Source organism: Rhea americana, unplaced genomic scaffold (genome assembly GCF_003343005.1).
Source record: "Rhea americana isolate MKP2758 unplaced genomic scaffold, rheAme1 scaffold_237, whole genome shotgun sequence".
Lineage (NCBI taxonomy): Eukaryota > Metazoa > Chordata > Aves > Rheiformes > Rheidae > Rhea > Rhea americana.
In genome coordinates this window covers 138,689-163,850 of record NW_028186354.1, presented here as the reverse complement: position 1 = coordinate 163,850, position 25,162 = coordinate 138,689, and the positions used below count along the sequence as shown (strand labels likewise).

The window sequence follows — 25,162 nt, the reverse complement described above, 5'->3', positions numbered from 1 at the left end:
AGTCGACTGACTGGCCTCACAACAGATGACAGCTAATTGGATCAGATCCTATCATTTATGTTTAAGAACCTCTTTATGTTGAGTAGTGTATGTAATTAACGAAGTTGATTGCCTCCAACACACCATTCTAAAAAACTGAGCACAGACTTGATCTACAAAGGACTTAATCCTTTACTCTGATACTGTATAACTAATGCTGTCTGGTCTGGTGTCATACCTCTAGTGGATGGTTTGGATTAGAATATGACAACAGATGAAATGCAGATCAATGTTTCTCCTGGAATATCCCAGACGCTATCAGTCTTCAATTTGGTTTGAAGATTGTTTTCATTTTTTATGTCCCGAAATGGACCTGTCTAAGAATATCTACTGCTGATGGTTTTTGCCTCATTTGACATTGACCCAAAAAAACCCCGAATATAGGGGTCAGGAGAAATCAATATTTCAGGTATTTCTAGCCCTGTCCGTATTTTAGCCAGTTGCAACAAATTACATTGTGTCATACTCAAGTGTGTGCAATGACTGCATTTGAGTGTATTATATATGTGTGTGTATATATATGTGTATTAATATATTTATAACCAGATTTCTAATTGGTTTATTAAAACAAAGTGTAATCAACCCTAYAGAAGGTCATAAGTGATAACTATCTCTGACTTACCCTACTACAACATTATTAAARCATTAAGCATTGATAAACATTAAAATGTAACTTAACCTAAAATTGTAATAATATATCTAAAACAATGACAGGTTAAACTAGTTTTCACTTAGAAATCTTATATTTCTATTTATAATTTATAGGTTAAATATTCAAAAGTGAAGCTTTTTCCCAGAATATAACAGCTCAAGTGGAAATTTCTAATGTAGCACATTGCTGATCACAATATTTATCAATGTGTACATCAGCAAATTCTCCTTCTGTTTTTACAGAAGAAATGCAGAAGTGGCCACATCACTGAACTTAAAAACAAGTGGGGTGTTGATGTGATGTTCCATACACTAGATGCTTCAAATCTCCAGGGCTGCAATAGTCTTGGTGATGACAGTTGTTTTTCCTGCAGAACTTGGATTGTTGAAAGGAAAATTTTCTGTGCTTGTGATGATAAAATTYCATTTTGCTGTATTTTTTTCCAGAGCTTGGCTGGAGTGGCACAATGGTAGGATTTAGTCTYTGTAAAGAGCAGGATAGTCCCTTTTGTGTTGTCTCTTTGTAAGAGGGTCAGTGAACTGTGTGCAATTGCTTTGAGCTGGCTGACTCATGGCTATAGAAAGGGTAGATAAGCAATAGGCTTTGATCAGACAAAATAAGATATTGAAGTTACTTCCTCCCTAAGAGATTTCAGGCTGAGTCTCACAGAAAGGATCTTCTTATATGGAATTAGCATAGAAGATACGTTTTTGTGTATCTAAACCAGGTTGAATTGTATAAGCTGTTGTGTAGTGTTACAGAATCTGAAGTGTGTACCAGGGCTTACAGCAGAAATGAAAAGTCAGATTGGGAAAACTTTCTGTTCATGAAGTTCATTTATTCAAAATATTCATAGCTTTATTCTTTGTCTCTGCTTTACCACACTGGAGTAGTGTTATGATTAGGAGTCCTACTGATTCAACAGCATACCAAGCAGGAGGCAAGTGGATATCTGAATCAATTTTCATTGGAAAGGTGACATTGGTTCAGGTGCAGTGTTTTTTGATCTTCCTTTGCAGGAGTAGCACTCAGGACCCCTTCTTACAATGTAGCATGTCTAGAGTGTTTTCAGTGAAGTGCTTGGCTTTACATCGCAGTTAGTGGCATTCAAGAATACTCTCAGTATTTTTTATTCATGTGTGAGTTGTGCCTGTCTTCAGGTAAGTAAAAGTTATGAAATGGTGAAAGGAAGTTATTGTTTCTGAAGGAAGATGATGGCAGGAGCAGGTTCTGGCAAATCAGAGGAAAATGTGCTGAAACAGAAACATTCTCTAAATCCTGTGATGTTGGACCTGTTAAATTATCTTTAGACAGACACAGACCCTGTGCTGCTCCTGTAAATAGTTGTCACACAGTTTTTGAATATAAATTTTGTTTTGTGGTGTTGGTGTTAGTGCTGTTTCAAGAGGCAGAGAAATGCTTTTGGAATTATGCTGTAAGGATTGGTGAGCYCTACCTATGCTGTAGTTTCTTCTCTCATCAATTTAAAATGAAATTTCTATTGAACAGTTTCCTTGATACCAATTTTTCAAACAAAGGTAAAAACTCACATGTAGTTACACTTCATTTTTCTTTTGTGCATCTGTGTAGAATGTTAAGAAACTGATAATGCAGTAAATGACAGTAAAAAATATCTTACTGCAAGGTTATTTTCTTCAGTGTATGACTCAGTCTGGATCTTTCTGGGTTCAGGGAGATTATGGACTGATGCAGAAGAAAATACTGTTTAGATGTGCTGCTTGGAGTTCTTGAATTCTTCTGTGGTAACAAATGTAGAGTTTTTRTCCGTTTGTACTATTTGACAATAACTCTGACCTATGAAAACCTTATGCAAACTTTCTTATTCATAGTTTCTTCAGAACTATTGAACTGCTAATAATAAGCTGGATTTCCATATTTGTCCAGTACTAGCACAGCACTGGGATTGTGTTCAGCCAGGCTCAAAACAGGAGGTTTTCATCTACGTCCTCTGCAACAGAGAAGGAGCAAATGTCACTAAAACATTTCAGTTTTTGCCAGAAAAACATGTTTATGCTATATCATGAAGAAAGTAATACCTGAGCCCTCTGAAATTCTCATATGCTGTAACATTATTCCTGCCACAAAACCCAAGTATGGCTGTTGATACRATATTCAGGAGCTGTTTGTTGTGACCCATTTTGATATGTTTCCTTGTTATGGGAAGGGGTCTTGAGCTGCCTGCCAATAAAGAGTCTGCCTTACCCTCTTACCCTTCTTTATAAATGACTGATCCTAAAACCCACTTTGGACAAACAATCACTAGGAGCAGCACATGCCTATCACGAGAACTCATGAAAGCTTAATTCTATGCRTGGTTTGGGACTGTGGAGCCAGATGTCATTAGAAGAGCTGGAAAAAATCTGGAAAAAGTGAAAACTAAATTATCTGCCCAGAATTATCTAACCAGAATCAGCCTCCAGTTAAAATTAGGGAATTTTTTTTGTAATGTTCATATGCATTTTTTTTAATCCTACATATTCTCTACCAACCTCTGTCATGTAACTATTCTAGAACTAGCCTGTAGTATTGCTGCCCTTGCTTAATGACCAACTATTGTTCAATTGTCACTTAGAGCTAGATAAGAATAAGAACATAGATTTCTAAAGAATGGCTTAGACAATGTAGTCATGTAAATCTAAAACTGCTGTCATGAGAGTTTGTTTAGCTGCTGCCTAACTGTGGATGCACTACAAGCACCACTATACCTATTTTTTTACTTCCCTGGAGATATTTGTGTGGATTAAGCTGAAGCAAACATGCCTAGGCCATTCAAGATACAGGAACTCCACATTTCTCCTGATGCACACAATCTGGTGGGCAATCTCAGAGCATGCATCATATGTGCATCAGATTATAAAAGGCGATGTTGAGTCTTCCACTAAAACTTGACAGTATCTGTGTTGTGTATATAGTCATCTGGAGATCAGTGCAGTTATCCAATCAGTAAGAGATCCAAGTTATCTTCTCTACTTGAACTGAAGTTCTTAAATCTCTCTTCCAGGAATTTGCTCTGACCACTAATCTGTAATTGTAGGCTTGTTTTGCCTTACCCTTGAAGGCACTGAAAAAATTCATTATTTTGGGAGTGAAGAAGGCAGGTAGAACATACAGGATCAGACACCACAGAAAGGAACAATTTGTTTAGTATAAAATAGCTTCAACATTATTCCTGATGGAAAACATGAGACTTCTGCTAGTCTGTATAAACCACCCAAAACTTTTCATCCCTTGCAGTTTTGCTCCTACTTGTACAGCAGTTACKAGCTTCAGGCTAGAATTTTCCTCTTACTGTGTGATCTGAAACTTTGCCTAATCGTAATGGGGACATTTTCTCGTGTCCATCTTTCTGTTCTTTTGGGCTTACCTCTCTTAATCCCAAAGCAGTGGCACCACTCCTTCAAAGAGATGAGTTTGTCTTTGTCTCCGTCACACTCTTGGAAAAAACGAGTTATGCAGTGTTCCATGGGAACGAGAGAAGCTCTCAAAGGAGCCAGCTCTGAGTGAGTTAATAATCTGAAAGAAAGAGCAAGTGCATACAGCTGCATTGTAGTGGTATATCATCAGGGTGACTGAAGATACTTTAAGCTGAAAGAACATGGCAGCAGTGGCTTTGACAGACGAGTCCTGGTGAATCTTGCTGTGCTGCTTTAAGTGGCTTCCAAAGCTCTYTGTTACTGTTTCTTTGATAAAATGACTGCCTGTGGCAGCAACCAGGGGAATGGGATATGTGTCTGAGCTTCAGCTKCCCTGGTTCATTCTAGAGCCTAAGTGAAAATCCACCTTTGCTGGGGAAGGAAGTTAGTAGGTGACATCTTGATTTGCTGTGGGGTTGGGAACATGTGTCTGAAGATTCACCTAAGTGGTGAATTTGTGTGTGAAACTGTCCTGTGTTATTAGGATGATGTATATAATACCTGATAAATTAGCACACGTGTGCTATTTTTTCTCTACTATTTTTGTTCTAGAATGGTGTTAACTGTGATTTGTTCACGATTAATCAGTTGCATAATTTTGTCATTGACTCGAGGAGAACAAGCTTGCAAAGGTGCTTGGCGATGTTCTAAAGCAGTAGGTGTAATCAGTGTGAGGCCTTCAGGACCTCCAGCCTTGAAACTCTGGTTCCACCAATGAGGATCGTGGTTGAAGGCCTGACATTTGGGTGCAGTTCACTGAAGTAGGGTGGTGGTGGTGTGTGGGGGGGGGTTCCACAAGTGGTGACACTGGTGGTGGTTTACCTCAGCTGCTCCTTTAAAATGAGAGAGTTCTTTCAGGTTTAACTTAAAACTGTGGGTACATCACTATTGCTGCTGATAGGCCTCTGCCCTTTATAGTGTAGCCTGCTGCTCTTAGCTTCATTAACTACCTGACCTCATGAGCCATGTATTGTTCCAGGATTAGGCCCTTAATAGCTTTTAAGAAATTGTAGAGCTTAAGATGTAATACCTGATGATTATGAAAGATAAGAGGACGGAAAGCTTTGACTTCAGACTTGTCTCTAGTATAAAAATCTGGAAAGTTTTGTGCRTATGAGTGGCTTTTCTGAAAGAAGGAGATACTAGCTTGTATAAACTGAGAGACTGGTCATGTCTATAGAGGATACTTTGACTTAAAGTAGACCAGCCTTAGCTTAAGCAGCAAAGGAAAACTGAATATGAAAATAACTTTTACCTGTCAACAGGATGCTGATCAAGCTGATAAAACTGCCAGTGCACAGGATACACATACATCTGATAATTTTTCTCAAAGTCATGCAGGAGAAGCTCAACTGGGTGATCACCAGCCATGAGACGTTTTTCGTTCTGGTAGATTTTTTTGACCTGAACCCAACAAAAGAATGGATTTTTCTTTAGAGGCAAAGATAGAAGAGAACTCTCCAAAAAGGAGGAGACTTAAAGAAATGAGACTTGATAAAATAGCATTGAGGAAATCAGTTTTTCACTGTTTGTGACTTTATGCTGCACAGAAAGCTTGTCTGAAGTGTGCCAGCAGATTTTTTTTGGTGCTTATATGAATTTTAGTAGTAACTGGAGAGGAGGTGAAATTCCTGTGACCTAATCTTCAGATGTGGCTAAGCCTGGCGATAGCCTCTAATTGGTAGGAGACCGAAACAGCTGTCAGTCATACTAGTGTAACTTTGATCCTGGGGCGAGCAACTCAACTTTGAGTATGAAATGAATCATCTCAGAAGTCAGCTAATTTGTACCAGTTGGTATGAGACGTTCCCAGTAGACCACTGTGCCTGTTGAATTGTGGAAGTACAGTCTTCACTGTGCCTCAAGGATATTCTGTATAAACCTACTGCGACCTGTTGTGTGCCTCTCAGAGTCCAAAATTAGAGCAGCCAGGGGTTTGAGTTAACTTGCAGTATTTGCTTAGTTACAGGATTTTTGGCAGTTACGATATCTGTATTTCCAGAGGCGTTGCTGTCACCAACTCACTTGACATAAATGATAAATTTCTCAAATAAAAGATCCAATGATAATAGATGCTTGCTCTGTTTTTAAGCAGATTCTTACTTTATTTCAAGTGATGCTGCATTTTTTTTTGTTTTTGTTTTTAAGTGGATGATAGTAGCTTTTCTGTTTTAGAARCTGGGTACCAGACTTCTATAATCTTATAGGTCTTGAATATCATAGTATAATTTTTAATCTGTAGATTGACRGGGTATGAAGCTGGGTTAAAAAACTGCAAACAATACCTGTAACTGTTCGCTCAGTTTTCAGATATGTTTATATTGATTGCAAAGCATAAGATGTGTCCCAAGAATAAAAAGCTCCCTCTATTTTAGCTCAGTCCAAAGCAAGGATCCCCTTTTGCCATATACCTCACTCAAATTCTGTATTGCAAATTTCTATTGAATCTTGCTTGTTTTACTGTCTAGTCAAACTTAAAAGGTCCTTTAGCAGCTCTTCACAGTGAGGCCAGTTTCTTAATTCCTTGAGTATCTTTGTATTTTCAGCAGGCTCTTGTCACCTACCTTCCTCTTCCAGGTCACTCATGAATGTTGAATGGCACAAGTCCTTTCAACCTGTGGAACTTCACAGGTGACCTTTCTCAGCCATAACTCCTAAGTTATTTATCCATACCCAGGCTGCCTACCTTATGCTATGGTTGCTTGGTTTCCTTAAGTCTTGTGGGAAGTGGGGTTGATAGTACAAATTGTATCATCCTTATCTGCATATTAGTTAATCTTTGCAAGAAATTTGTCACAAGATACTTCCCTGAACAGGAGCAGTGTTTATTCTCTTTAAGCAAATTGTGTTTATCTAGATGTGTGCCAGTTCTGTCGTATGAAAGTCTCTTTTCTGCTCCTTGTCTCTGAGCATTCATTTAAAAATAAATTTGGTTTATGTTCACTTGGACAAAATGAACATTCATAGTGGAAATGTTTGTTTTAATACTGTTGGGGTGGGAAATCTTAAGTGTATTTTGCATCGTGTATCTAATTGAGGCTAAACAGCACAACTGACTTTGACTTCCTTATGTATAATTCAGTATATGGAACCTTAACAAGAACAATAATGCTAATAAGAAATGAAATAACTTTAAGATGTAAATTACTTGTTACAGATGGCTCATCCAGCTCCAACAGTATAATTGAGTGGTTTAATTCAAAAAGGATTGCTTACTTTACTCCTTTGCTTTTCAGTTAGAAATCCAGATGTYTCCAGATCCCGTTCATAATATTGCATAAGGATGTTTTTGAGCCAGTCTCTCATCCGGAGAGGGAACTGATCCACTTCATAATCAGTACAATGAGGGATGTCTGTTCCAAACCACAAAATTCTCATTGACAAGAGATCTAAAGCATTTCTAGGCAAAGTTTGATTTGGTTCTCATGAGCACATCTCCAGGTCAGCTTTAAATCAGCACAGTTATTAATACATAAAATTGACAATGCAAGTAATGGATTGAATTACACATCTGAAATGGTTTATGATTAGTTGACATCCTTAACCAGTCATGCAAGCCAAAAGCTGTATAGTTAAAATTGTCATCACAAGCAAAAAGTTATTTGTGAAAAGAGGATCTGAACTGAGGACTCGCATAGAATCTCTCAGTGATCTTGCCAGTCTCTTCAGTCTTTATACATGACTGCAGTTTAGATGGACATTATCTGTGTTCGCTTTGAACTCATTACTCTGAGTACCTTTTGCAGCTGAAGATGGTAGCATGGCTTATACATCAGACCAGTATCCATCCTGCAGCAAATAAGATACAAGTATGTTGCTTAGTCCCTTGCCCTTGCACAAAAGAGTTTTGGACACCTAAGGAATACTCTGACTGAAAGCAAGTTTACTTCCCTGCAAGAGTGCATGGCAACTGAATTACTTAATTAGCAGGTAACTGATGCAGAATTGGGAAAGCACAGGAAGCAATCAGACATACTAGGATTAGTTCATGCTTATTAGATAAACTCAATACACAAAACCAGAAGCCTTACATTTGCAGGCTCCCATATAGTCCAGATGCAGCTGGCGTCCCATTTTTGTCCCTTCAAGTTGGCATTTTGTGCCAAAGAGTTGACATATGCCATCATAAGTCTTATTATCAGTGCCACAAACCTAAAAACAGGGTAAAAACCAAACCACACTACCACCATGCTCAGAAAAAATTATCAGGTTACATAGGTTTATAGGCATTACAGTAATAAAAGTCTGCCATACAGCGTACCAGTTGTGAATACCTACAGAGACTGCATGTGATCAGAAGTATTGAAAACCCTAGTTATTTTCGTATGTCTGTATTGTAAATTCAAATTTACTTTTGTGRTGCTATCATTGTCTCTTGAGTTGCTACAGGATAATTAAGCTGTGTAGGTATGTATTTGATAAATGCTCTGAGACATAAAATGGATAAATTTTACATTTAGTGACAGAAAAATTGGTGTTCACTGAGAGACTGCAATTGAAGCAAATGACATTARGCACTTTGTAGCTGTATGCTTTTATACTCTTTTCAAGCAATAATCCATAAATTTGGATATTTTATACCTAGAGTTATAATTACTAAAATTACTGGAACCCACTTGCTTGCTTTTTAGGGTAGAATTACTCTAAATAATGCCTGGATAATGTGGTATCCTGTAAGTGTTGTAGCTGGTTTTCCCCCATGCTGTGCAATGAATGAAATACTTACATGCTCATAATCTTTTGTTGAAGGGCAAGCAGCAGGGTCTTGGCAAATACAGCTAGGTTTCTCTTGTTCATTTGTATGGCAGACTTTTCCTCTTTTGCAGTGGAAATTCCTACATGGATCTAGCAATAAGATCAAGGAGGGGGGGGCGGATTGTTAGAGACAATGTGACAAAACCAGCATTCCTGGCAAGTATTCCTGGTAGTAAAGACAGAATATAGCCAAATATTCATGCAGAAGTTAAGCACTTTCTGCAAGTTTGAGTAAATTGGTGGTTGTAAGGGCAGACGGTCACTTTCAGCCTTATGTTTGTTGCAAGTTCTTATCTGTCCTTGCTGAATCCAGGACATACTACCCATTCCTAGTTTAATTCAAGCTGGCATTCTTCAGCTGAGGGCTTTCAGTGGAAAATAACTTCTGTTTCTGTAAAGCTGACATAAATCTTTGCTGTATATTATTTTTTTTCAGAAACAAACGAGCAAATCCAAGGATATGCAGAAGGGATTCTTCTGTGGGACTGTATCTGTGGTAGGGGATTATGCACAAGCACAGTTCAGTCATGTGAAATTGCATGCAGCTGAACACACAAAAGAAATGCAGAGTAGCAGATTCCCCAGCTGCAGTGAGTTAGTTATGTAAAAGCTCCATGTGCAGGTTACTCACCCAGGAAAGCCTTCCCACTGCTGTTGGTTGCACTTTCCCCCTCACTGTATGATCTGCCTGTAATTTTAACCTTAAAGTCACAGAGACAAAAGCAGAAATTGTGGTAAGTCTTGGAAGGAAAAAAAATACCTTGATTTCYGCGCCCCCCTCCCCCCCGGTGCAAATACAGAGCTGATTCAGGGACAGAATTTGCTTTATTTACAGCAGAAAGAAGTTATGCCAAGTATGAGGTCTATAACAACTTTGATAATACGACAGCTCTCTTTTGGGGAGCAAAAGAGCAGGGGGAAAGAGAAAGAAGTGGGAGCCTGGTAAGGCCTGGATTCCAGTAGTCCTGGAGTAGCTGATACACAGTAGTATAGTGCCTGACTTTGAAATGCTCAGAAATTCTGCTAACCTCAACCCCTATTTAGCATCTGGGATCCCTACGTATCAATGAGCCTTGACTGCCTTTAAATGGTGCTTAGGAAAGGCGGCAGGGTACGTCTCCCAGCTAAACAAATGAAGCTAAGAGGAGAATGGGAGAAGATGTCTCCAGTATTGCTCCTCCTTTGGTGCTGTGTGGAACTGCCTACCCTGCTGCAGATCGACAGCGCCTATCCTCTTCTAAAGATTTAAGACTTTTCTTTAATGGTCATAGCAAAGACCTTTCCTTTCTTTCAAAACAAAACACTTGGCAATCCCCCTTTCAGCTGGTATCTGACCCGGATATGGGAGATTTGGGTGAAACATCCTCTTATCTGAAGGAGGATGTCTTCATCCTTTCTCCTGTGGAAGGGCATCCTAACCACCAGGCTGGTAATTATTCCGGGAGCCCTATCCCTTCCTTTTGAAACTCTTCAATTTTGTATGAAAGTGCTTAAGAGCCTTTGAAAGAGGAGTGTGAACAGGCCTTTCTAGTCAGAGTGAGTTTGGGTTCTAATTTTTTTAATGTGCATATACATTTCACGTGCATGCGTATGTATATATGTATGTTTCATTTTACAGTGTATTGGGGCTGGAGGCATTACATGAGTTGTGTTCACTTTCTGGTACAATTTATCTAAATAAATTTGTGGTGAAGTGACACAGTGTGAACTGGATGAATAATGAGTAAAAGGAGATGAGACTTCTCCAAAATTTTAAGAAAATCTCAGACCTGTTCTTTCTCCAGAATGTTCTTTCAACTGTCAGGAACTTAAATTTAGGATCCATTTCCCCTTTTTTAATTCCCCCTCCCTTTTTTTTTCTTTTTTTGGAAGTGATTTACCTTATCTTCAGGTTTCATCGAATTCACACTCTGTTCAGAGTTACTTGTTTCTRTTTGTTCTTTACTGTCAGAATTAAGTGGCTCATGATGGTAATAATCTTCCTCAAAGTGAACAAAGTGTTTAATTTTGGCATCTTGGTAATCATTGTTATCGCTGCTAACTGCACTGTCATCTTCATCGGTCCCTTCCCCTTCCTGCTCAGTGCTGATGCTTCTGGGATTGTTGCTCTGGATCCTTTCACCTTCTTCATAGGTTGTTTCTTTCCAGAYGTTGCTGAGATCTTCCTCACCATCAACATCACTGCTATCGTGATCATCATCATCATCAACATTACTATCCTCCTTGTACTGTCTTTTCACCACTGTTTCATGACCACTCTGATTGCTTACTTGAGAATTGTCTTTGCCTTGTCGGCTTTGCTGTTTGTCATCCGGATCTTCATTACTGTTTTTTTGAGAGAAAGAGATTTTTTCTTCTTCGTAAGGCTTTCTTTGGGTCTCATCCTTCTTCTTCTGCTCTCGATCAGATTTCTCACTGTGCCTCTTGGTTATCCGGAGTGGCTGACTGGAATCTCTCATGATCTCATCAGATTGCCTACTCTCTTCATTTTGCTGCCTTTTATTATATTGATTGTCTTGATTTGTCAGGTGGGGTTTGTGATTTGTGTCTCTATGGTCAGTTTCTTCACCCCATTCCTCTTCCTCCTCCTCCATCTTTTCCTCTTCAGCACCTTCGCTATTGTTTTCAGATAGACCAACTGTATTTTTATTATATTTCCAGGTGTTATGCTCACTGAGAGCATCTGCTGGTTTTTTTTCATCATCCATAACTTGTTCAGTGTTGGGTTTCTCATGTGTCCTGAACTGGTAATATTCAGAGCTGAACTGTTCTCTGCTGCTGCTTCCAGAGTCACTGTCATGCTTGTCAGAAGCSAGACCTAGTTTAAGGTGCAGCGGAAGGAAATTAATGCTCTTCAGGCTATTTTTTGCTTCATGCTCGCTACTGCTGCTTCTCCATGTTTTAGCAGGCCTGGGMTCCTCCTTATGCTCAGTACCTGTTAGTGATACCTCTTTATTTTTGTTCCTGTGACTTGACAGCAAATCACCCTTGTTTACATACTCTGTGTTTTCTTCCTCTGAGATGTCAGAATGAATGTCTTGAGCCTTCCAAAACAAATAAATAAAGCATTTAAAAAATAGATTGATAAAATTTAGAATTTTCTCAAATCGATTCCAAATGAATGCAACACTGCTTGTGTTATATGGAAAAAAAGCRCAGTAATACATTGCACTTCTGCTTTTTAGTCATAAATACTCCCTTCAACAAGTTATTTCAGAGTATGACATTCACAGTCAGTATCATTTTGGGTTCTCAGCAAGTTTGTTCATTAACTCTTGCCCTTTTTTAACACCCGAAATTTCTGACAAAATCTGTGCAATTCTCTTTAAGATCTGATAGAGGCTTGATGTTTATGGGGATCTTGTGAAATCTTAATTAGTTAATTGCTTAATTAGTAATTTAAAGTCATAACTTCAGACACCTGCCTGAGGCTGCAGTAATTACCACCTATCTCAGGAAGGGAGGGATATTAATTATCTTCCTACAAAGGTAAATAGAGGGCCTGGGAAGAGAGGAGAGGGAAGGGCTGCCCTTGACCAGGACCCTGGTGGACATTGTCGATGGGGTGCAGTGCATACTAACAATTTTSTGATTGCCATGTCCATCCACGTTGAATCTGATGCACTGTTGCTTCCTAGCTGAATTAATCAGGAGCTGTTATATTTGGTGGTGAAGCCATGACTGTATTACAAGCTCAATAGTAAGAGTCACAGGCGTTTGTTGAGTGGCTTTTTTGCATTCTATAAAGACAATAGCAAAACTACTAATTTCAGTGGAAAAGGATCAAATCCTTGAGAAGAAAGTTCTAAAATGATGATTATTCTTTGCAGCAAGGATTCACTTTATGTTGCTGTTAGGCAGAGTCAGAATGGCTGCTGGGTGAATACAGGCAGTTGCATCTTCTATATAGCAGCAAGAACATCTAGTATTTCTCTGTACTAAACCTGTGGACTTTGTGTTGTGTGTTACTTAAAAAAAAAAAAAAAAAAAAAAGCCTGACACTGATTTTTCCTTAAAATTTTCAGTAGGATTATTCATGAAGATGGAAATATTTGTAAGTACCTAAACTGCTGGAAAAGCACTCCCTTTAGCAGGAACCGGGTCAGATTCCTCTGAAACAAAGACTAACTGCTGTAGGATTAAAAAATAGGTATTTGGCTCTTTTGCAGATCGACTTACGCAATTTCTTAATGTCAAGGTGGTATCTACGCTTTTTATAAATGTTTGTCTTTTACTTAGTGTGCTTCCTGATTTAGTTTATTTAGTAATTTAGAAAATTACTAAAGCAAAATATTTGCTAGTAATTTACGACCCTAACTTTTTACTGAACTTGTAATGAAAAGAATATGTTCACTGAAATCTAACAAGACTTCAGTCAAATGTTTTTCTAGATAGGGTGTGACTTTTTTGAAGATAATAAAGTGAAATATCTATGCTACATATTTTGAAGTGAGATAAAAATCAAATTTCATGAGTGGTTTTATTTTCTGTGTGTGGTTTTTTTTTTTTTGCACTGCTACCTAAAACATACTATATGTTTTGGGTTTTTTTTCCTTTTAAAACAAAATCTGTGATGGTATTTTAGTTCTGTAGTGTTGCAAAATGCAAGGCCAAACATTCCTTAATATTATCTGTTCTGATTGCCTTTGTTTGATGAAATAGGTTTTTTTTTTTTTTTTTTTTTTTTTTTTTTTTTTTTTTTTTTTTTTTTTTTTTTTTTTTTTTTTTTTTTTTTTTTTTTGAGAGATACTGTGATTTCTGTCTGGGTAAGAAACCTCACTGTGCACTGTGCTTTCAATTTAGATGTGCTTGGATGTGTTTTTAGGCTTTATTTTTTGGTATACCTTTGATATACCTTTATTCCAAGTAGCAGAAACCTTTCAGAACTTTGTTTCTGTGAAGATACTTGGGCACCATAATATTATGACAAAAATTTTAGTCAGTGTAATTGGTGACTGTTGGGGGACAACCGGCCTCTGACAAATGTTGTGTATTCACTAGGAACTGGTGGTTCACCTGATGCTGCTATTGTAATTTTTTGTTTTGATGCAAATGTTTTCTGTATGAGTTGTTTCTGGGAGACAGCTGTAAGCTGCAAATTGTCTATGATTTTGAAATTTCCCTGAAAAAGGCTTCTACCTTAATTTGCTCTGCTATATATTTTAAACAGTAGGAGATGTCACTTTTCTGTTGTTGTTTTTCATAGTGCGGAGCACCATCTGGATTGCTATGAAATGCATCTGGAAAATTGCATGGAGCTGGATATAACTCCCTATAAGAAAAGGTAAGCAAAAGAAGTGTGGTATTGTATTTGTTTCTATACAGCATGGTCTGGATTGTGCTTTTACAAAATATTTTTTGACTTGGAACCAATCAGCATTGTATCAGAACCACAGATGCTCAACAGTGGTTTGTTTTGTTTTATATATGTGTGTGCGCGTGCGTACATATATATATATATATATATATATACACGCACACACACACACACACACACACTCTGATTTGGGTCAACTATAAATGCAAAAACGTGAACTCTATCCTTAACTTGAATACATGGCATAGTGCGCTATTGAAGTCATCTGTCCCATCATCATCAAAGCTGTGTTTCTGGCGTATTAGTCACAGCATACTTTACCACAGAGGAAACATGCCTGTCTGGTGCTCCATGTAGTAAATAACAAAAGCTATAGTAGATAAAATTATGCTCGAGACTGCATATGATTACTCGATACATGATAATTTGGGGATTGTTCATTCCTAGTTTACAGGAAAAATGGTGACCACAGTTTGATTGCTGGTATAGCTTATTATTTCTACAATAGATATGGAAATATAATGTTTGCATTTAGGAGTTCTTTTAATTGAAATTTTCTGTTGTAAGCTTTAGAATTCTGTGCTATTCTGCTGCTAGTTGTGCTGTGTGAGGCGCGAGATGCTTTGCAACAATTACTCAGAGATATACTTGATTTTTTTTTCCAGCCAATGCATCTGTGATAATGTTTTGTATGTTTGAGATCATTAGTATAGGTTGCCTTATAACATTAAAAGAACAGATGTACCTTTTCTGCAGTTTTTTGTCCATAGAGTCCAAGCTTGTGGATTAAGGGATAAGTCTAGAATAGACAATTGAATTAGAAATATGTATATAAATAAAGATCTTGTACAGTTCAGTGAGTTAATGTAAAGTATTCACAGTATGCAAAAATTCAAATACATAATAATAGTAGAACAAAGAGGACTTACTGGAATAGCAAAAGCTGATCCTACAAGACAAATGAACAGAGCTGCAGTCTTCATGCTTTTCAGATCTTGAACAGGATAATAGTTAGTGGTACAGTGGAAGGGCTTGAAGGTTTCCKTTCTGCAAGCAGTATCAAAGAAAAAATTAGGATTTGGGTCTGCTGGTTTGAAAATGATTGATGCAAGCAATATAGTGACTACTCTGGCTTGTAGGTCAGTCCGAAGTCTCACAAAATTTCCATGCAGTGTTCTCCTGTAGAGTAAATACAGGAATTATATTGGATTATCTAGCAGAAATCTTGATCCTAATTCTTTTACAGGACTTGGGTCATATGCTSTATGCACAAATTCCAGTGATGTAGTGATGTTACTGAAAGACTGAGTTATGAATCTTCATTGCTCGAGTTTGTAAAGTTTCACCCACTGTTCTGAGCTATTAGCTTTTGAAAAATGTCCCTTTTTAGTCAGTTCTAGGACCCTGCCTAAGATGCTGCCTGACTGTGGCTTCTTTACAACCAGAGTGTCTCCTGGCTGCTGCTGTGGTGCAGTAGGAGGAAGAATTGAGTGGTGAATCTCAGCTCTGCAGCGCTCAAACTCCAGAAACTCTGTCCAGGCTAGTCAAGTGACTGGTTGAGTCCTGCTGCTGAAGCAACCAAAACGACTCTGTTGTACAGTAGTAAGACAGACAGGTGTCTGGAAGAGCATGTAATGCTATAGGAATTCTCTCAGTTTGTGGTAATATCCTCATGTGAGTGAGGAGAAAACTCATTTTTATATTGAAGGGAGCAGCTCCTTTTTTTTTTTTCAGTGCACCTGTACTGGAAGTTTCTGTGTCTGGGAAAAGGAAAAAAATCCTATAGTTTCTGTTGCTCCTTTCCCTTCTGTCTGCTCTACTGTTTCGTTCTCTCCTCATTTTTCTACCATTTTTTTTTTCTATATTCATCAGGAATCATCACTGGGTTTTTCCCCTCTGATTCTCTTCTCTCCTGGCTGCTTTTTCTTGGTGATTCTGTCTCCTCTCTCTCCTCCTTCCCCATTTTTAAATATTCTCACTTTCCATCGCACACATGTCATTTTTCATTCCCTTTCCTGTATCAGGAGAAATGGAATGCTTATTGCCCCGTCCTTAGCGGAAGCATGTAACCTCTCAATTTTTTGCTGGTTGAACTCATTGGCATATGAAGAAACTGGCAGTAGTTTTGGTCAGTTAGGTCAACTGTGTTCAAATGTATCTGGTACGCAGTCTGTGGTTTTAAAATGTTATTCATTAAAATAGTAGTTCATGGGGTCTTGGAAAAAGCATTGAAACTGAGAAAGGAGAATTCCAGGGGAGCCTATGTTTATGGTGGCCGGGGCATGAACCAAGAAAAAAGGACTTGCATTGAACGTTGTATTAATTTTGGTATAAAAGCCTGCAAAAGCATCCTGGCTACTGCCATGCTTAGTTCTGCTTTAAGTGTACAGATTGGGAGCTTCTGGTGTTTTCCAGTGTTCGTGATCGCTTAATGACAATATCTCTTTTCTTTTAGTTAATGAAGATCAAAACTCGTAATTTGTGAGGCATATCTAGTATGCAAACCATCTCTGTTGTACTGAATTTATTTAGTCCCCAGTACATAGCAGAGCATAGAACACAAGTTACCTCTTTGGCATACAGAGTTATTTCTTTTAAAATGTTCTTACAGAGAAATATAGAATAAAACAAAACAAAAAAAAATTAGTGTATGTGAAATTCCCAGCTGTGCTATGTATAGGCAGTCACTTCAGATCAAGGCAAGTTTTGTTAGACTGCAGGTGCTGCAAGTAGCTTGCCAGAAACGCAGTGGCGTAATCCAGTTTCAATATGATTGTGTAGTCCTATTAYCTGTATGTCATGATTTTGAAGGCCTGACAAGTAATTGAGGGAGTAAATATTTGAATTAGAAGACTAAAAGTCAGATAGTTGGGTTTCTTGCCTGTCTGGTTGTGCGAACAGTAAAGCTCAGAGTTGGTATCTGCCCTTCAGAATTTGTTGTAAAAGTCACATTAGTCGTACTTGTTCTGGTAGAGTATTTTGAGAGCTATAAATGAAAATCTCTACAGGTTATATTTTATTATTAAAAATTTTAATTTTCAAATCTGCTTATGTAACTGGCTGTAAAGGTTGCCTCTGCTATCTTTAGCTAAATAGTAGTAGTTGGACCCATGGAGCTGTTGAATAAATCTGAGTTAAGGCATCAGAACAGGGCTTTTGTATCTGTTTTTCTGTTAGTAAGCAGCCCACAGTGGCCCATTGGAAGCATACATCTTTAACTGTTCAGGKTATCTGGGGAATATAGGAACACAGTCATGTTGAGTATCTTTTTTTTCCAGAAGTGGTAGTACCAAGTGAGTTGCAAGTAGTTGTAAAATTACGTGCAGCAGGGTAATCTGCCCCAAGCATTAGGTCATATTTCTCAGAGTTAAACACTCTCTTAAACTGTAGTGCATGTGCAAATACTGCCGCTGTTGTTTGTTGTTATTTTGCCTTTTTGAGTGTGGCAGCAACATCAATCTCTGTGCAGTAAGTGTGCACTCCCATTGATTTCAGAGGCCCCTCTCRTCCGCGGTTTTGACCCAGCCTTATACCAGACCTAACTGCTTTAAGTTCTTTCATTCCAGATGCTTTCTGTGATCGCAGTTCCACTGTGCGGTTGGTGCAGAGAGCTATTTGTGACCAGCAGTTGGAAACTACCAAACAAGTTTAAAAGCAACAATGATGATTTTTTTTTTTCTGACAGTACTAATAAAGAAGGGAGAGCAGTAGGGGAAGCTGGGGATTACTGTCATAACAGCTGCGAAATCAGTGATTGAAGCTGCTTCAACAAAGCAAAAAAGTAATCTTTGCACAGTCGATTGTGGTYCCTGCAGTCCCATAAGGGTGAAGGTAGTGTTGCTGTTGGCATGGCTCAATGTTCTGCTGGGTGCTAGGGTTTTAATTGTGCAGTATGCCAAGACCTTTTGCCAGAATCCAGGAAAACATCTTTATGCTGTACAAGTAAGCCATGTGAAGGCTGTCAGTGGTTTGTTGGAGCAGGAGCAAAAGGATTTGCCGCTTGAAGGGAAAAAAACCGAGGAACTCTTCCTGCAAGCGCACTGCCCTTTCGCTGCGAAGGTCATGGTTCGTGTGAATGGGCACTTTGTCATTTATTCTTTCAGTGGTAAGCAGAGTCTAGAAAGGAAAAGTTTTTTGTCATGCTTTTAATCACAGCCAAGGGCGTTTGTCCAGTATACTGATATGATTGCTGTTCCTTGGTCTGCGACCTATTGGTTACCACATACTTTCTCCAAAGAGCTATGGTTCCCCAAGAGTAGGCAAGGCTTCCTGCCCTGCAGACTCGGTGGGATGTGGGCCTGATGCCACAGAGGTAGAGCCAGCCTTGGCAGATGCCCAGATAAGGTGGATCTTGGGGGCCATGTGTAATGTGGGATAACTAAGATGATGGTTATATGAAGCTAAACATTTAGCTGRCTGTCATATAATGCAAAGATCTGCACTGACATTAATTTCTACGCTGAAATCCAAATACGAAGATACTTTGTTCATATTTTCTTTCATTTCCAAATTTGCCCTACAGAATGGAACTTCTAAAAACAAGCTTCTGTAACATTTAAGATTAGCAGAACTGTCAGTGTAAAAATACTAAACTGGAAACAATTTTTAAATGCAAGCAGATATTTCCCTGGAGAAACCCAGTCACCATGCTCTGCAGGAAAATCTGTGSGAAATCTGACTAAGAGATGCAGATGAAGAAAACTGAACAGATATTTGCATTGTCCAGTCCCAAAGGTTGAGACTCTAAATTTTTAAAAATTAAATATCTTTATTTCACAAGATCATGTCACTTTTTATTAGTAATGGGCTATAGCTGGCTGCTTTTAGTGGTCCCTTAAAAATACAGACTCCCTATTCTTCTAAGTGTTGCTTCTCTTTGTTTCTTCAAGAGTGCCTCTAGAGCCTCCTCCCAGCTTTTTAAAAGCTATCATAACTGGATACATCCTGTAACAGCACCTTCTTTTGCCTGCTAATGAACTGACTGTCTCACTTTCTTTGGTGCAGGGTAATGCATATAGGGACTGGGCGTATTAGTAGAAAAAATAGGCAAGGGCAGCAGTGCAGGCAGTTGTGTCTTGGCACAAATTACAGCCTAAGAGTTGCTTCACAGAGGTGGCACAGGCCTTTCCCTGTATACTCACTGGTATTGCTGTGACTACAGTGAGCCCTGCTGTGCACAGCGGAGTAAACAGCTGATCTGTTTGGACCAAGAAATGAAGAATTTAGCAGTACTTTTGCTTGGAGTGTTGAGAAGAAAATACTACCTAGTGCTCCTGCTTCTCTGGCTCTTTTGTAGCCCTCGACAGGAAGAACACGTTTTACTTGAAACTTGGACGAGGCAAACAAAAGCTCTGACTTGCTTATTCCATGTCAGTGGATTCGCAGAGGCATTCATGCRGCTCGGCTTAGAAAGGAAAGTAGTGCTTTTGCTTTTGACATGGTGTGACGGTTGTTCTGAGTCAATAACCCTGAAGGAGCCTTTATCAGAGGACGGCGCACAGCTGCAGACTGAGACCCAGCTAAGGGTGCTCCTGTGACCTCTGTCCTGTCAGACCCAGATGCAGTGGGCAGTCCTGAGGTAGGACCTATTAGGCACTGGGTTAGTCTCAGCTCCTGAAAGCACTTGTGGGAACTTCTGTGGAGTTGCTTTATGAAGAGCAGCTGCCTGCCTGCAGGTTGCGAGGGATGGCCCTTTGCTCATGTTTCAGAATGCATCCAAGGGCCTACTGAGCCTGATGAACACTATGATCAGACTTTCTATGCCTGTGAAAGTGTATATAATATCTCCTACATCAGTAGTTTTTAAAACATAAAACATTTATAGTCCACTTAGCTCACCAACCATGCAAACAATAATACGTCCTCTCCCATAAGAAGAGCAGGACCAATGAACTACCAACTGAATGTCAGTGTGGATGGCTTTTTCTGGCCTCCAAAGATATAATTGTACAAGAGATCGTATTTTTACAGACATACAGCTGTATTAGGGCCTCCCAATGGGTTCTAGTTTTGTTGTAGTTGCTGTGGGGTATTCCATAGATGAAGTGGGTCTGCCAAGGGCTTTAGGAAGATCCTTGATATAGGCATACTATAGGTGCKACCAGTGAAACCAGTTTCAGTATTTTCCCTGCAGTCTGTGGTGTACTGATGTRCTCACAAGCAGGATGGAGTGTATCACTACCTATGTAGCCTGTTCCTTCACAGGGTGCAGGATGCTTTCTTGCAGAACAGCCATTAGGTGGTCAGAAAAAGGATGATGTATGTTAGAGCTTTTGTGTGCCTGCTGTGCATGGTCAGGAAGATACCAGAACGGTTGTCTGTTTGCTGTGCTGTTAAGGGTACTCGGGGTAGAGCCTGAAGATCTTGCCTCAAAGGCCTCACAGCCTCGTGCTCATCCTGTATTACTACTTTTTGAGCTTTGGGAACTGGAAGCGGTTACTGGAGTGGGGCTAGTTCCAGTATGTAAAGTCCATGTGCAGTGACTGTATGCCTAGTCCTGGAAACACTTACTCATGAGGCAAAGCCTTTTACCTACCCACAAGAATGAAGTTAGGGTAGCCTCTGGCGTGCGAAGAGATGGGAAACTTTCCTGACAGGCATCAAAAGGGAAAAAAGTAAGGTCAAGAAAAATGGTAAAAAATAGGTAATCACTTGGCTTTGAGGCAGCATATTTTCTTAAATGCCTAAGATATGTATGTTATAACCTTGAGATAAGTGTATAAAAAAGGATCCCAGATAAAAGGTTCAAGGCTGTGTATCTTCTGTTTGGAAACTCAGAGGTTATAACCAAAAAGTTTTACCTGCAATTCCTGCTCATGTTTTTCAACCCTAGGTTGCAGAGACTACTGCTCGGGGAAGGGTTATTTCCCTCTTGGTGTTTATACCATCGCTGGCATATTTGCTGGCCGTGCAGCAGTGCGCTCGTGGGAGTTCAGGTGGACTACTTGTGACTTAACCCTCACAGGACGACTGCCTGTTTGGGATTTAGAAAAGAGTAGGACCGCCACTCTAACCGAATGTGTGTCAGCAGTCACTTGAAATACTCACTGATGAGATTATTTTTGTCTGGAGGACTTTAAATAATGGTATCTGAAATGCCTGACAGCGGTGCTTGTTCTTAGAGCGCTATGCTGCGCTGCATGCATTTTTGACACCAGTCACCCAGGAGTTTCCCCAGTGTTCATTGTTTCTTGTTGCTCACAACAGGAAGTCTGCGTCTTTAATGACAAATTAGAGAAAACTGTCTGCAAGAATAGAAGAGCTGCATTCTTTCATGCTGCCACTTGGTGTTTTGTTTCTGGCTCAGAATCATTGTCAGCTGCTGAAATACCAAGCCTCACACAGCTGAGACCTGGCAGGTTCTTGCCTTTTGAAATGCCACTCAGAAGTGATTAATTTGCAAAGGCCACAGCGGAAGGTGGCGGTTTCCCTATGACCAACAAAAGAAAGCATGCAGACTGACCTAGATTCAGTTCTGGCATTGGTAGAAAATTCTACATAGGCCTCTGTCACTTTAACTCTAAAAAGTGCAGGCACCTAGTCTGCTATCATCACAGCTGAGCATCAAGGTTACCCGGCATTTAGAAAAGAGAACTGGAGGACAGGCCAGCTTTGAAGCACGGTTTCACAAGTGTTCAGCGTGAGCAAAAGCTCATCTCGCAAGAATGAGACTTACATGACTAGTTTCTGTAATAGTTAGAAAGTTAGGTGAAATGTAGTAAGAGACTGATTTTCTTAATAATTAAAAGTTTAACTTTCATGATCGTGTCATGATCGCAGCATCCACCATTCTGAGTGGCAGAGTTTTGTGTACAGGTATTTAGGGGAAGGTCATGAATTGCAGTGCAGGACCCTAGACTTCTCAATACAAAAATCTGTTCTTTCTGTAGCCAGGATATACATGTGCAATTCTTAGTGCTGCTGGTATGGTGCATTCTTACATACAGGCCTGTTTCAAAAGCTCTTGTATGTGTGTGAAAGTGTGTGTATATATATATATACACACACACACGTATGTTTATGTCTGTACATAAATTGATTGGTATATGTGTACATACATAGAAAATATAGGTAGAGAGCTAGAGGAAGAGATGTGAACTGAGTAAAAGAAGAAGCTCTAATATGAAAACAGATTCCAAAACATACAATTATTCTACTCATTTATCCTGAACCATCAAATGGCTGTTAATCAGAATCCATGCTACCTGATGCTACTTGTTTTATAGCTGTAAAGCCAATGGCTGTAAGTCCTTGATGACTGAATCAAAAGAAAAAAGTTTCAGAACAGCTTGAAGCATTTTTAAAATAAACCATTCACATTTGCTTAGTGTAATTGTTTGATATAGCATTTATTTTACTTCTACAAAATGAAACATTTAATTATATTTCCCACCTGTTGAATTCTGTTTTTTGTTCACAAATGCAGATTTAAAAAGTTGATTTGAAATAGAAGTCAAAATACCTAATTTGAAATTTCAGGCCAAAATGAGACCTTTTTAGTAGCCAAAATTATTTTCTATACTTGGTATTGATTGGTTGGTATTGTCATACTCTTGAATTTGGTATTGATTGATTGGTATTGTCATTCCCTTGAATTTGCATCTTCTTCACAGATACACTCGTTGCTACGCATTTTTACCAGTTCTACACGCACCTTCCTGAAAGGGTTCTCCAGTGCCAGGAACTGTTTGTACCTCTTTTCACTGTTACGAGAAAGGATAACAGTGTATCTGCTTATTGTGGTTGGATGAGATTTCCTGGACTGATACTGCAGGAGATTTTTTTGACAGGTGCTGGGAAACCAGGTTGCACTGTGACTTTCAACTGGGCAGTTGTGCACATTTGCAGGAGGCATGCACTTTGTTTAGCTCTTGTTGGCCATCGCATAGTGCTTTATTGTTTTACAGGATCTTAGGGGAAAATAATGGCCTCTAACGTAGGCAAAGGCCATCTTCCTGACACAATAACTATACAGTGCTTTCTGTTCTGCAGAACTCATTTATTTCTGCTCCAGATGTAAATATCTGAAATTGTTTATCATTAAAACAAACTTTGGTACTCAAAGAACACTTCAGCTATTTCACAGGACATGAACAAAATTTCCGGAGGGTTAAATAAAAGATACATTAAGGTTTTAATAAAAAAAAGAAAGAAAGAAGAATAAAGAAACAGTACCATAGCAGTAGAAGAGGTGCTCCTGCTTGGTTAGCCGCTGATGAGCTGGAAACTCTTGAGCCTTGCAAATTCTTGCTGCTGTTCCTTGATGTATTTTGATGCCTGGTACGGACTCTCCTAGGAAGTGTCTCCTGCTATGGATCTCAGTAAAACTAAATGAAATGCCCTCTTCTGCTTCTGTGGAATAAGTGTGTGGGGGGGATGAATTAGTGTAATTCTGCTGAATTAATTGGATCAGTGGGAGCGTTCAGTGTTCATGGGCTCTAGGCCAGTGGAACTCAGTTATCATGTGCAAAGGACATATTTAGTCTCCTGGGGGAGGGGAGSAAGAGGGAGCGGGTGCAATATTTTCTGCTGCACTGGCTGGGCACAGAAGAGCTGAATGAAGAGATCAGTCTGGGCAGCCACAATTTAGTCCTCGGGGAAAATAAAGCATGGAGGATGCTGGATGCCAGCACGTGGAGCAGGAGTGATAGCTGTGATATCAACAGCAGTGCACTCCCCCGACTCCACACTTCGCCTCCCTGTTTCTGTCCTTGCTAAGCTCTGCAGGGTTGTTGCGATATACTGGACATGAGGTGTGTAAGTCTGTAATTAGAAAGATGGAAAAGGAGTGAAGAGTGAAGGTCTAAATTAAAACTGTAGAGTATGAGGTCAGTTGGAGATTCTCGTGTAACTCTGAAGAGTTCACTGTTCTGAAGACAATGCTCTGACCCTATAATAGGAATTGTACAAACAGAGCAAGCCACATGTATGTGTGAAAACCTCTACAAGTAGCATGTGTGTGCAGCGGATGCTTTGTAGCTTTTGTTTTTTTAATGACTCAGTAGTAAAGAATTTAGTTTTTCTTTTCATTATTCCATAAAATACACCTCCTGAACTGAAACACTTCSTAAGTTCTTCTCAAATTAGAAACACTGGGGCAGATCCTTGTCTTATGTACCCTGATGTAGGAACAGAGATGTATGTAGGTTCCAGTGGTGCATGCTGTAAATTCAGCAAATCTGGCATCCCTATTTAATGTTCTTCCAGTGTCATCCTTTAGTAGCTAGGATGTTTTGCACACTGCTGACATAATTGAAAGAATGGTCAAAGTAAAAAAGAACTGAGGTACATGGATGGCACAAATTGTTATGCAAATTCTGCAAATGAATTCGTCTTAGATAATCTTTTAAACATGTTTTTTATTCTGATTACAGTTCTACTAGGTTATATTCTGTACTTCCTGGAAGATTGTAGACATTTTATCTATATGATTGGACAAAATATAATAAATATATGAAAATTTACCTTGTTTATATGGCCAACTGTAAAGCTTGTTCCTAGTAAATCCAAAAATTCCAGAGGCTAAAATCACAGCTGAGCTTCCTGTCTRTAGACCAAGCAGTAAATAAAACTTTGACTAAAACCCATGAGAAACTCCTAAAATCCCTTCCCCTTTTATCTCTGCCTCTTTGCCTGGAAACTAATTCATGCCTATTGGAGTTGAAATTCTGCTGTTYTGTCAGCCAGTCACTGTTTGAAGGGTGAGATGAGATTTCAGAACTTTCTATGATATTTTCTTTTGCTGTGCATTAATAAAAGATAACTTTTTTATTCAAAGGTTTGCTGTGTGCCAAGAATATCTCCCTTTGTAATATCAAGGGATTGAAGACATGCATATTCCTGTGATTTTTAAATATGCAAAATATGATACTGGTGCTCAGCTAATACAAATAGATGCAGTTCCTCAGAAGTCAAGACAAACATGCCTATGCTAATGATGCTAGCTAAGAATTCAGCTCTCTTATA

At 39.0% G+C, this 25,162-nt stretch overlaps 2 protein-coding genes across 3 annotated transcripts in view; one reads left to right on the top strand and one right to left on the bottom strand.

Moving 5' to 3' along the window:
* Positions 1 to 1,508: 1,508 nt before the first annotated feature.
* Positions 1,509 to 23,484, bottom strand: SPARCL1 (SPARC like 1). Of its 2 annotated transcripts, XM_085306268.1 has the most exons (11): positions 23,372 to 23,484; positions 15,127 to 15,244; positions 14,943 to 14,996; positions 10,761 to 11,924; positions 9,512 to 9,581; positions 8,852 to 8,970; positions 8,157 to 8,277; positions 7,342 to 7,478; positions 5,381 to 5,529; positions 4,077 to 4,225; positions 1,509 to 2,660 (listed from the first exon to the last, which is right to left on the bottom strand). In XM_085306268.1, exons 2-11 carry the CDS (start codon positions 15,178 to 15,180, stop codon positions 2,632 to 2,634), a joined length of 2,046 nt encoding a protein of 681 aa, XP_085162394.1. In that variant the 5' UTR covers positions 15,181 to 15,244; positions 23,372 to 23,484; the 3' UTR covers positions 1,509 to 2,631. The 2 variants fall into 2 exon arrangements, with proteins under 2 accessions (XP_085162394.1, XP_085162395.1); XM_085306269.1 differs by lacking the exons at positions 14,943 to 14,996; positions 23,372 to 23,484 and having other exon boundaries at positions 15,127 to 15,183.
* The window catches only part of DMP1 (dentin matrix acidic phosphoprotein 1), a 47,636-nt gene continuing 36,611 nt past the window's right edge, over positions 14,138 to 25,162 (top strand). The window contains exon 1 of the mRNA XM_085306263.1: positions 14,138 to 14,164. The gene's annotated coding sequence lies outside the window, so the exon portion shown is untranslated. The remainder of the gene's footprint in view (positions 14,165 to 25,162) is intronic.